This window comes from Bufo gargarizans, chromosome 3 (genome assembly GCF_014858855.1).
Source record: "Bufo gargarizans isolate SCDJY-AF-19 chromosome 3, ASM1485885v1, whole genome shotgun sequence".
Taxonomy (NCBI): Eukaryota; Metazoa; Chordata; class Amphibia; order Anura; family Bufonidae; genus Bufo; species Bufo gargarizans.
In genome coordinates this window covers 94,939,182-94,951,831 of record NC_058082.1, presented here as the reverse complement: position 1 = coordinate 94,951,831, position 12,650 = coordinate 94,939,182, and the positions used below count along the sequence as shown (strand labels likewise).

The 12,650-nt window shown below is 45.0% G+C and overlaps 1 protein-coding gene across 4 annotated transcripts in view; it reads right to left on the bottom strand.

The window, feature by feature from the left end:
• Positions 1-1,668: 1,668 nt before the first annotated feature.
• KIF6 (kinesin family member 6) overlaps positions 1,669-12,650 on the bottom strand; it is a 142,287-nt gene continuing 131,305 nt past the window's right edge. For all 4 annotated transcript variants that reach the window (XM_044286581.1, XM_044286584.1, XM_044286582.1 and 1 more), the window contains 2 exons: positions 10,989-11,095; positions 1,669-2,922 (listed from right to left, as the gene is read on the bottom strand). In XM_044286581.1, coding sequence (XP_044142516.1) covers positions 2,906-2,922; positions 10,989-11,095 — 124 coding nt within the window. In that variant the 3' untranslated portion in view covers positions 1,669-2,905. The remainder of the gene's footprint in view (positions 2,923-10,988; positions 11,096-12,650) is intronic.

Genomic DNA, 12,650 nt, shown 5'->3' with positions numbered 1-12,650 from the left:
ATTGATATCTGCAGGAGATTTGCAGAAATACCTCCTGAAGTATCTAAATAAAAATATTTAAAAAAAGATATAAGCAATACCACGCCTGACCACATGGAGCGCTGATACACTAAAAGGTCCCTCAGCCACATGCAATACAAACCTCTATCATCCAGCAATGTGCTAGACAATACTACCACCTAGTGGTGGACATCGTTACTGCACTTATATTACACTTGTGTACGGCAGGGCTTATAGTCGGTGACATTTCTGTGGCTCTGATGTGATGTACCGGTTGTAATTCATACTCCATAAAGTGCAGGTATTGTAAAGTATGATTGCTACCACATTAATGATTAAAGTGTCACTATAGTTTCAGGTGAATTTCCAGAATAAGTTGTCGTTTGTGTTCATGAGAACCATTATATGACTCTGCATATTTAACCAGGTTCTTACCTCGGCAGGTTCCATCTCTAATGGTCATTTTTCTCTGAGTTTGTAGCTGCTATGATGTCTCCCATACCCTGCACATGGAGGAGATCTCCCTTATATGTCTGTAGTTTCCCGCAGAAGCAGCATGGAGGACATTATACAGCAGTACTGGGCAGTGTGGCTGAGAACCCAGCCATGGGCGCAAGCTAGAAAACATACAGAACTGAAGCAGTGTCTCTCTGTGTCTGTGCCTCTCTCACGCTGCAGCTTCTCTCTCCTCATGGACTTCTATGGGCAGCAACTGTAACCTGATCCCTCTGGGAGCCGATAATCTGCCTCATCTCCATGAGTGATCAGTTAACGAGTTGAGGGGAACAAGAATAAGTGTCTGATAAGTGGTGAAAGAGGCATTTTTCTGTAATAAAATATATTACAAAGTTTTTATATTCACTAGTAATACAGGTAAGAAGACCCCAGAAAGACATTTCCACATTTCTGAGAACTGCTTTTTGTAAGGGGGTGCAAACTTTATTTTGAACATAAGTCTCACCCTCAAATTTTGAACACTTCCCCAAAACAGCCCCCACAATAGCGCAGCCTCAGCGTAAGCACCACAATACAATCGACCAGCCCTTCCCCGCTACACTGACGCATCTCTGCAAATATGCTGCTCAGCAAATAAACGGGACTTTGCAGCGAATTAGGAGGACGGTATAAAACTCTGCACAGCCACAACACTTCTCACAGCTGAGGGTTTGCTGCAGTTCTATCAAGTCTACAAAATAATTTATGAGCTCAATGCACCAGAAGCACAAACTGATAGTTTGCAACAATGTAATCTTACTGACATCCAGACTGCAACAAAGCCTAAGCTGTGAAAGTTATTCGGTCTGCAGGAGGTTTTCACTCTCTGGATATAAAAAAAAAAAAAAAAGACAGTTTTTATTCACAGGCGGCAAGCCATGATCTTGAAAATTAAGAGAAATGCAAACAGAAAATATATTAGAAAGTTGAGGAACTTTTCATTACAACATAAAGCAAAGCATCATGGGAGACACGTTGTCTGATATTACCCTGTGCTGTTTTCAATCAGCCTCACTTGCGCCCCACAGTGGCAGACGCAGAGTGATGCACACATTCTGTTATCCACCCAGCAGGCACAATTATGGCAGCCGGAGATAATCTGCCGCCGTCAGGGGATGTATCTCCCACGGATAACCTGAAGGAAGCCGCACAAGTCACAGTCAAAGCAAAGACTGACGTTTCCATAAATTTTATTACAATGGACAATAAATATCTGTGGTAAGAAATACATAATATACAAATCACAGGAGGCAATGGATCCGGTCAGGCCTTCCCGCGTCTAAAAATCTGTATCGATGTGTGATAGAAGATCAGATGTCGGATAACGGAATTTTACTGGGGATGTTTGATCATTCTGAATGAACCCAGATAGCTCTAGTCAGGTGTAATGGTCCCAAACATGGTCTTAGGCCTCATGCACACGACCGATCCGTTTTTTGCGGATCCGGAATGGAGCAACGGATGCGGACAGCACACGGAGTGCAGTCTGCATCTTTGAAGTGAATGGGTCCGCGCCCGAGCTGCAAAAACTGCGGCTCGGATGTGGACCATGACTACGGTCATGTGCATGAGGCCTAACTTGCAGAGTTTCAGGAAGCTGAGATATGAGGGGCTGTTTGCAAGGCCCTCAAGCAGTAGAGCTGCCTATTTGGTTCAAGGCTAATGCACACGGCCATATCCATGGATCCCGGCCGAGTGCTTGCCGCCATGTTTTTTTTTTTTTTGTTCTCCTGCAGAAATGTCCGATCCTTGTCTTTGACATTTTCTATATTTTCTGCAGGGTCGCGGAATGGATTTATGGATGCTGTCGCCATCTTTTGTGGTGCTATGAATGGGTCTGCATCCGATCCACAAAAAAACGCAGATCGGAGGCAGAGCTAAACTACGGCCGTGTGCATGAGCCCTCGCTCATTTAATTCACTGATTAGCACGCCAACGATCTATAGCGCAAACATCTCCCCATATCTCAGCTTCCTGGATCCCTGTGAATGTCACTAGGTGAGAGTCCCCCCTTAAATTTGCAGAGTCCTCAGAGGAATCGCCTCTTTTCCGGTCTTTTTGGGTTGGCCGTTACGTATAAGACTGTGATAAGTCTCCGTCACACAATGTGATTTTCGGAGCGCCTGCGCCGCCTCATGACGTCCTGACACTCGCGGTTTTAGTTTTTCTCTGGAGTCCGGTTTGCAAAAATCTTATGTGAAGACCGACATTTCCTGAAACTATTTCTCCAAGAAAACACTTGGGATAATGGCGCAGATGGTTTTGTGGCGGTTCTTACGATGCAGCTTCATGACCCTCGGACTGTTCATCTCTCAGGATTAATGGCTCAATCCTCAGCCGGCGCCGCTGATCACCCCCCGGACTTGCTGATGTGTCTGCTGTACGCTAATGCTGGGCAGGTGAAGAGAACTCACTGATGTCCGGAGCCTGTGGAGGAGAGCGACACGAGTGTGAATGGCGGCATAGAGCACACACATATACCCAGAGGACGCTGGCGCATTGGTACCGTAACACTGGGCCCCGCTAACCTTCTGTATCTGTCGGCAAAGTAAATGTGATCCGCTCAGCCACCCGAAGGGCTCCTGATGACATCATAGGGTCAGGCGAATCCTTTACGTTATGGAGGTTCCCGTATGGACTTTCAGCCTAGACGTGCTAGAGTCATAGAACGCACGTCTATCCCCTGATCTCCCGCCTTCACCCTGACGTTCCGCCGCACTTTCAGATGCCTCATTTATCACCACGTACCCCCACAGTAATCCAAGGCAAGTCTCAGGTTCCAAGGCTTTTCCGCCATCCCAGTTGGTGCCTGCATTCCTGAGGCATCATTTATGTGCAAATGAGCTGTTTGGTGCAACGAGGGTGACGCCGTTGCACCTCTTGGCACCAAAAGCTATGCTCCTTTTTGTGAATCAGCTTTGAGGGACAGGGCCAGCAGGGGAGATCTTGCCTGGCCCTGTGGGCGCATGTGCAGTATAGATTGCTGCAGCCTGCGCTCTGCTGCGCATGCCTGATTCCCAGAGCACCGCTGCAGACACAAGACACCATTTTGTGCCAGAACACTGCAGCGTGCCAGTGATAAATATGACGCATTTTAGGGCTCAGAAAAAATACAACTACGCCTGTTTTTCTGACATCTAGAAAGGAACGTGCAGCAAATCTGTGCAGAAATCTGCAGGTTTAGATCCCCGCAGAGAAGGAACGGATAAGGCTCACGGCGCACTTTATGGAGACGCACTTTTCTACACTGCCAGTTTCTCCCACTTCTAATCTTACCGATGGAACCAGAGGGGCTGCTCCTCTCTGACCCTGCAACTGAGACCCTTCTCCAAAAAATACACCAGTGCCCCCAGTAGAGGGTCTGTCTGCAGAGCTAGTGTAGGGGCGACCATCATAACGGATCCACATTGCTCTTCCATATCTTAAACCTTCATTGGTCCGGTCTACATCCCCCCGGATACACGAAGATCCTCCCTGACCCTCTGCCGGCTCTACTATGGGCGAGTGGGCTCTACGAAACCCGCTCTGTCTGAGGGAAACATTTCCCGGACCGACCGCGGTTCATCCAACCCAAACTCACTGCATCATAGTGATCAGTCCTGGTCACAGGATGGCTCAGCCATGAAGCCGGATCTGTTTCCAGGAGGAGACACATCTCACCTGTACAACAGGCGGCAGGATGGCGGCAGCACTGGGAGGCTCCTGCTGGGCCGGGCTGGTGACAAGAGGCAAATAGCGTGTAGAAAGTCCGAGGGAGGGGGAGCGCATAAAAATGGATAGAAAATACAAATAAAATACCCCAAAAAGCCGACCTCCTGCCTTATCACTGCTGTTAGGCTACTTTCACACTTGCGTTATTCCTTTCCGGCGCTGAGTTCCGTCCTAGGGGCTCAATACCGGAAAAGAACTGATCAGTTTTATCCTAAAGAATTCTGAAGGGAGAGCGATCCGATCAGGATGCATCAGTTCAGTCCCTCTTACGTTTTTTGGCCGGAGAAAATACCGCAGCATTCTGCAGTTTTATCTCCGGCCAAAAATCCTGAACACTTGCCGGATCCAGCATTAAGGGTTCCGGCAAAATGGATCCGGTTTTCCGGTCTGTCCATGCGCAGACCTTTAAAAATGCAAAAATATTAAAAATTCCAGATCCGGTTTTTTTCCGGATGACCCAGGAGAGACGGATACGGTATTTCAATGCATTTGGCAGACGGATCCGTATCCAGATCCGTCTGACAAATGCATCCGTTTGTGTCCGGATTGCCGGATCTGGCCGCATGTGTGAAAGTTTATGCAGTCCCTGATCCAATCGCCCTAAAACAGGCACAGAGTAACAGATATAATTTATCAGATGCAAACACAAATAAAAACGCTAGTAAAAATTCTAAAAAAGCTAAAATTCTGGGTACAAAAATGATAGAAAACCACACGAAAATAAGCTGCCAAATTCATGTCGATATCCAAACTGTTACCCTAAGGGTCCATTCACACGTCCGTTTTTTCTTTCCTGATCTGTTCCGTTTTTTGCGGAACAGATCAGGACCAGATCTGGACCCATTCATTTTCAATGGGTCCTGGAAAAAATCGGACAGCACAATGTGTGCTGTCCGTTTCCGTTGTTCCGTTCCGCATGTCCGTTTAAATATAAAACATGTCCTATTATGTTCCTGAAAAATCGGATCCTGGTACAATGCAAAGTCAATGGTTCCGCAAAAAACGGAAGACATTCGGATGTCATTCCGTATGTCTTCCGTTTTTTGCGGAATCCGTTCCTGGAAACACATAGCAAATATATATATATTTTTTTTTTTCAAAGAAATCCAAACAACTTTATTTGATTATTGAAATGTATACATGTTTCCGTTTTTTGCGGATCCGCAAAAAACGGATGACATATGGATGACATACGGAAATATTTTCAGGAACAACGGATCCGCAAAAAACGGACCGAAATTCGGATTATAGAAAAATACTGATGTGTGAATGTAGCCTAAACCTGAAGACTCCAAATACTCCGGACCTGGATCCAGTGACTAATGACATGTAAAATAGCAGGTGTACTACTACTCCTACTCTCCCTTCATCCCCACTGGTCACTAATCACATGTGTAAAATAAGAGAACTACTACTCCACCTCTCCTCTCCATCTGCATTGGTCACAAATCACATGTGTAACATAGCAGGCGTACTACTACTACTCCACCTCTCCCCTCCATGACACGGGTGGCTATCACCCAGGTGACGCCCTCTATAGGGACTTCTAGGGTCAAGGACATCACACACTGTAAGATCTGCCTGGGCCGAGCATGGAGGCTGACCACGCGGCTGCTGTGGGGCCCAGCGCTGGACTCCTAGGCATTTTTCCAGCAGCTGCCACTAGGGGGAGCTCAGTGCAAAGAGAGTTTTACAGCTTTGGTAGCTGTATGAATTCCTATGCACTGAGCTCCCCCTAGTGGTGGCTGCAGGCAGACCGCTTTATCATGTACTATAGCAGAGAAGCTGCGGACATGGAGCGGTATGCGGAGATTTAGCCGTGTGATTCTGCTCCGCTTTTCCCGACATAACTGAAAGCATGATTTTTATAATTAAAACATTCTTGCCAAAAAATACAGTAAATCAGTCAGAAATCTCACTGCGGGGCCCACGTTAAGTATAGATATCTTTAAAGAAAAGGATTGTGAATGCAGCTCTGGATGTGACTGGAGTATACGATGTGCTGTAAACAGCAGAATAGTGAATGCAGATCTTGATGTGACTGCTGTATAAGACCGCATGTCACAAAAGAATTGCCAATTCAGGTCTGGATGTGACTGTTGTATATGACGTAACAGTAGAATTGTGAATGCAGCTCTGGAGGTCACTAGAGTACAATATGAGATGTGGCAACAGGGTTATGAAGAACGCCCTGGATGTTACAGGATTTAGGAGCAGGTTTATGAAGACAGCTCTGGGTGTGACTATAGGGTGGAACAGTAGGAATATGAAAGCAGCTCTGGATGTGACTGATGTAGTGCTGTAATAACAGAATATTGCCTGCAGCTCTGGTTGTGACTGAAGTAGTGCTGTAATAAAAGAATAATGCCTGCAGCTCTGGATGTGACTGATGTAGTGCTGTAATAAAAGAATAATGCCTGCAGCTCTGGATGTGACTGATGTAGTGCTGTAATAATAGAATAATGCCTGCAGCTCTGGATATGACTGATGTAGTGCTGTAATAATAGAATAATGCCTGCAGCTCTGGATGTGACTGATGTAGTGCTGTAATAACAGAATAATGCCTGCAGCTCTGGATGTGACTGAAGTAGTGCTGTAATAAAAGAATAATGCCTGCAGCTCTGGATATGACTGATGTAGTGCTGTAATAATAGAATAATGCCTGCAGCTCTGGATGTGACTGATGTAGTGCTGTAATAAAAGAATAATGCCTGCAGCTCTGGATGTGACTGAAGTAGGGCTGTAATAACAGAATAATGCCTGCAGCTCTGGATGTGAGTGGAGCACAAGACATGATGTAACAGTACATTTGCAGCTCTGGATGTGAGTGGAATGTGAAGTTTGTATGTAAATCAGTCTCGGAGCGCCAAAACTAACAAAGTATCTGCAGGTTTCCTGCTTGTCCTAAATGGGTTTATTGATCCAGACGCTCACACGGCGGGTGAGGAAACAGAAGCCGCTATCTGAAGGGCCTGAGGATTATCAGACATATCTGGCGGCGGTTGGCGCACTCTTCAGCGCACTCCCGTGTGGTGTATTATTTTTCTGCAGTGGAAAAGCACTTTGCACGGGTCATAGGGATGAGTGGGCACGATGATAAATGCGGGCTGATGAGTCAGTGGCATCAGAGTAATGAGGCGGAGGAACTTCATTAGCAGGTGGCAGCTCTACCAGCCGCCCACCGTCTGCTCCTCAGCTGCACACATCAGGACAGACTAGAACGGCGGCCACCAGGAGCAGCGGCTAAACAGTGAGATAAGCGGTGCCATTTTCAGGTTTGTTCGTCACAATGAAGTAATGACACAACTAGTGCGGGGGACGATGCAGACGCACAAAGCTGAGGGTTTACCCCCCTGTTCCCATCCATCCTGTATCTTCACACACACCGCGCCAACTCCCCTGTATACAACTCTGTATGTGCAGCCACCACTAGGGGGAGCTGAGGAGGTCACTGTATGCAGCATACCAGGGAGCAGCAACCTCCACCTGTTCTGAAACTACAACTCCCAGAATCCTCCTTTCACTTCTCTGGGAGTTACAGGAACAGCCGAGTAAGTTTGCATGCTGGGAGTTGTAGTTTCACTGCAGCTGGAGTAAGTGCCAAGGTTGCTGATCCCTGCAGTATACAATACCCATTGTACTAAATCTACTCACAGCAGTTCAGCATAACCTGACCACAAGGTGGCGCTGCTTCAATATAAACTACCCATAAAGGAAACCAGTATTTTATTATAATCTGACCACAAGGTGGCGCTGCTTCAATATAAACTACCCATAATGGAAACCAGTATTTTATTATAATCTGACCATCAGGGGGCGCTGCTTCAATATAAACTACCCATAATGGAAACCAGTATTTTATTATAACCTGACCACAAGGGGGCGCTGCTTCAATATAAATTACCCATAATGGAAACCAGTATTTTATTATAATCTGACCATCAGGGGGCGCTGCTTCAATATAAACTACCCATAAAGGAAACCAGTATTTTATTATAACCTGACCACAAGGGGGCGCTGCTTCAATATAAACTACCCATAATGGAAACCAGTATTTTATTATAATCTGACCACAAGGTGGCGCTGCTTCAGTATAAACTACCCATAAAGGAAACCAGTATTTTATTATAATCTGACCAGCAGGGGGCGCTGCTTCAATATAAACTACCCATAAAGGAAACCAGTATTTTATTATAATATGACCATCAGGGGGCGCTGCTTCAATATAAACTACCCATAAAGGAAACCAGTATTTTATTATAACCTGACCACAAGGGGGCGCTGCTTCAATATAAACTACCCATAAAGGAAACCAGTATTTTATTATAATCTGACCACAAGGTGGCGCTGCTTCAATATAAACTACCCATAAAGGAAACCAGTATTTTATTATAATCTGACCATCAGGGGGCGCTGCTTCATGATAAACTACCCATAAAGGAAACCAGTATTTTATTATAATATGACCATCAGGGGGCGCTGCTTCAATATAAACTACCCATAAAGGAAACCAGTATTTTATTATAATATGACCATCAGGGGGCGCTGCTTCAATATAAACTACCCATAAAGGAAACCAGTATTTTATTATAACCTGACCACAAGGGGGCGCTGCTTCAATATAAACTACCCATAAAGGAAACCAGTATTTTATTATAATCTGACCACAAGGTGGCGCTGCTTCAATATAAACTACCCATAAAGGAAACCAGTATTTTATTATAATCTGACCATTAGGGGGCGCTGCTTCATGATAAACTACCCATAAAGGAAACCAGTATTTTATTATAATCTGACCATCAGGGGGCGCTGCTTCAATATAAACTACCCATAAAGGAAACCAGTATTTTATTATAATCTGACCATCAGGGGGCGCTGCTTCAATATAAACTACCCATAAAGGAAACCAGTATTTTATTATAACCTGACCACAAGGTGGCGCTGCTTCACTATAAACTACCCATAAAGGAAACCAGTATTTTATTATAATCTGACCATCAGGGGGCGCTGCTTCAATATAAACTACCCATAAAGGAAACCAGTATTTTATTATAATCTGACCACAAGGGGGCGCTGCTTCAATATAAACTACCCATAAAGGAAACCAGTATTTTATTATAATCTGACCACAAGGGGGCGCTGCTTCAATATAAACTACCCATAAAGGAAACCAGTATTTTATTATAATCTGACCATCAGGGGGCGCTGCTTCACTATAAACTACCCATAAAGGAAACCAGTATTTTATTATAATCTGACCATCAGGGGGCGCTGCTTCAATATAAACTACCCATAAAGGAAACCAGTATTTTATTATAATCTGACCATCAGGGGGCGCTGCTTCACTATAAACTACCCATAAAGGAAACCAGTATTTTATTATAATCTGACCATCAGGGGGCGCTGCTTCACTATAAACTACCCATAAAGGAAACCAGTATTTTATTATCTGACCATCAGGGGGAACTAGTATTTTATCATTATCTGATCACAAGGGAGCGCTGCTTAAATATAAACTATCCATACCCTAAACTAGTATTTCACAGTATTTTATAAAAATCTGACCATCAGGGGGGCGCTGCTTCAAAACAGCGATAAACCAAACTAGTTTTTTAAAATAATATTTTACCATAATCTGACCATTAGGGGGCGCTGCTTCAGTATAAACTATCCATAAATGAAATTAGTGTTTTTCAGTATTTTCTCACAATATGACCACCAGGTGGTGCTGTTCAATATAAACTGTCTATAAACTAAACTAGTATTTTATAATAATCTGACCATTAGGTGGCGGCGCGTCATCGTAGCACATAACTAAACTAGTAAATTACCGCATTTTACCATAATCTGACCATCGGGGGGCGCTGCTTCAATATAAATTATCCATAAACTAAACTATTTTTTTTTACAGTATTTTATCATAATCTGGCCATCAGGGGGCGCTGCTTCATTGTAATACATAACTGGTATCTCTCTCCCACTGCACAATCTCCAGGGGGCGCTGCTCCATCGGTTGACTGTAAACTTCCAGCACAACCTGGCCTCTTCCCATGTGAAATCTTCTCCAGGAAGCCATAAGGTATAACAGTGCAGGACGAGTCACGTATTATTCTGTATCCTGAGAAATCTTGGCGGCGGGATCATGGAGGTCACATGACTGCGCAGCGCCGGCTATTGTTAGTCTATTTCTTACAGTGCAGAGTGAACACATCAGAGAATCCAGATAAGCGGAGAAGGGGCCGGAGTGCCCCCCATGTTTACCTGCTCCTCTCTGTGTTTACACGCTGATAAGCTGCCTGATAATCCGCAGCACGGGCGCCATATGCTGCCTGCGCCGCGCTCATGGAAAACCGTTTTATCTGAGCGGCTCTGATAAGTCAGTGCTTACTGCACAAGGCGAGGAGAGAAAATTAGGAGGATTATGGCGTACATGACGCGGCTAACGAGCGACGCCCCTGCTCCTCGCAGCACCACGGTTACATAGCTTCATAGGTTTTCATTGCCGTATCTGGTCCCAGGAAAGCTGGGTAGCAATTACACAAAATCCTGACTGGTAAACAGACTGACCTGATTTACCATTCAGGAGATAGGAAAAGCTGGGTGACATCTAGGAGCTTTAATGTGTGTAGCATCAACTGTCACCCAGCTTTTCTAGAGCCCCGACTAGTCATGTGGTGAACGGGGAGAGGACTACAACTGGGCCCATATACCGATCAGGACTGTAGAAAAGCTGGGTGGCGGTCCCTTTAACAGCAGCCATATTGGAGGACACCTGATGTTACCTTTTCTGGTCAGCAGGTTCTGCCGCGCTCTGACAAAGGCCAGGATATCTGCGTCAGTCTGGCTGTCGCCTGTGAGCGGGATGGGGGTGTCTGCGCAGCGGGAAGCCCTGAAATGACCACACAAAACGACAGAAGAGTCATTTATATACGGAGAAGGTCACATGTTACACTGGTTTTTATATGAAGGTCACCTTTCAACATCATATTGTTTTAAAGTCAAAATTCTGTGCTGATTAATAGTATAAAATCCTTAGTGGTTGGGGCTGATTTTTCAGTTAAAGAGCTGAAAATCCAACTTCTTATAAAAGGACATGATAGAACTAAGATTGCAGCCACCACTAGAGGGAGCTCACTGAAGACACAATTATTATTGGATTCAATGAGCTAAATAATCTGTATGTAGTGAGCTCCCTCTAGTGGTGACTGTATAATCTGTATGTAGTGAGCTCCCTCTAGTGGTGGCTGTATAATCTGTATGTAGTGAGCTCCCTCTAGTGGTGGCTGTATAATCTGTATGTAGTGAGCTCCCTCTAGTTGTGGCTGTATAATCTGTATATAGTGAGCTCCCTCTAGTGGTGGCTGTATAATCTGTATGTAGTGAGCTCCCTCTAGTGGTGGCTGTATAATCTGTATGTGGTGAGCTCCCTCTAGTGGTGGCTGTATAATCTGTATGTAGTGAGCTCCCTCTAGTGGTGACTGTATAATCTGTATGTAGTGAGCTCCCTCTAGGGGTGGCTGTATAATCTGTATGTAGTGAGCTCCCTCTAGTGGTGGCTGTATAATCTGTATGTAGTGAGCTCCCTCTAGTGGTGGCTGAATAATCTGTATGTAGTGAGCTCCCTCTAGTGGTGACTGTATAATCTGTATGTAGTGAGCTCCCTCTAGTGGTGGCTGTATATTCTGTATGTAGTGAGCTCCCTCTAGTGGTGGCTGTATAATCTGTATGTAGTGAGCTCCCTCTAGTGGTGGCTGTATTATCTGTATGTAGTGAGCTCCCTCTAGTGGTGGCTGTATAATCTGTATGTAGTGAGCTCCCTCTAGTGGTGACTGTATTATCTGTATGTAGTGAGCTCCCTCTAGTGGTGGCTGTATAATCTGTATGTAGTGAGCTCCCTCTAGTGGTGACTGTATAATCTGCATGTAGTGAGCTCCCTCTAGTGGTGACTGTATAATCTGTATGTAGTGAGCTCCCCCTAGTGGTGGCTGTATAATCTGTATATAGTGAGTATGTATCAGAATTAGCATCTTTAAAACAAAGACTGACCATGGACTTGTAAACTGAGATATAAAGAGTTGTTTACAGGGTTCTTGCCTCTACAGTTGTGCTGTAGGTGACATGAAGGACCTCTGTGGTCACTGACCACTGTGTCACCTCCAAGTCACTAGCAGCAAAGAAACAGCTAAAGCAGTGTGAGGTCTCTGCAAACAGCCCCTTGTATCTCAGCTTACTGGATGTCTGTATGACCTCTTCTAGTTAACTGCACTCAAAGGTGATTCTATAGGCTGTGAGGAAAGTCAGATTTTAGCACAGAGTGAGATCTGTGCACTTGGGATGATGAGATTGAGGTTTAGTTCCAGATGATGGGACTGATGTTTGGTTTTGTATGATAGGACTGTGGATTAGTTCTGGAGGATGTGACTGAGCAACAGCCCCTTGTATCT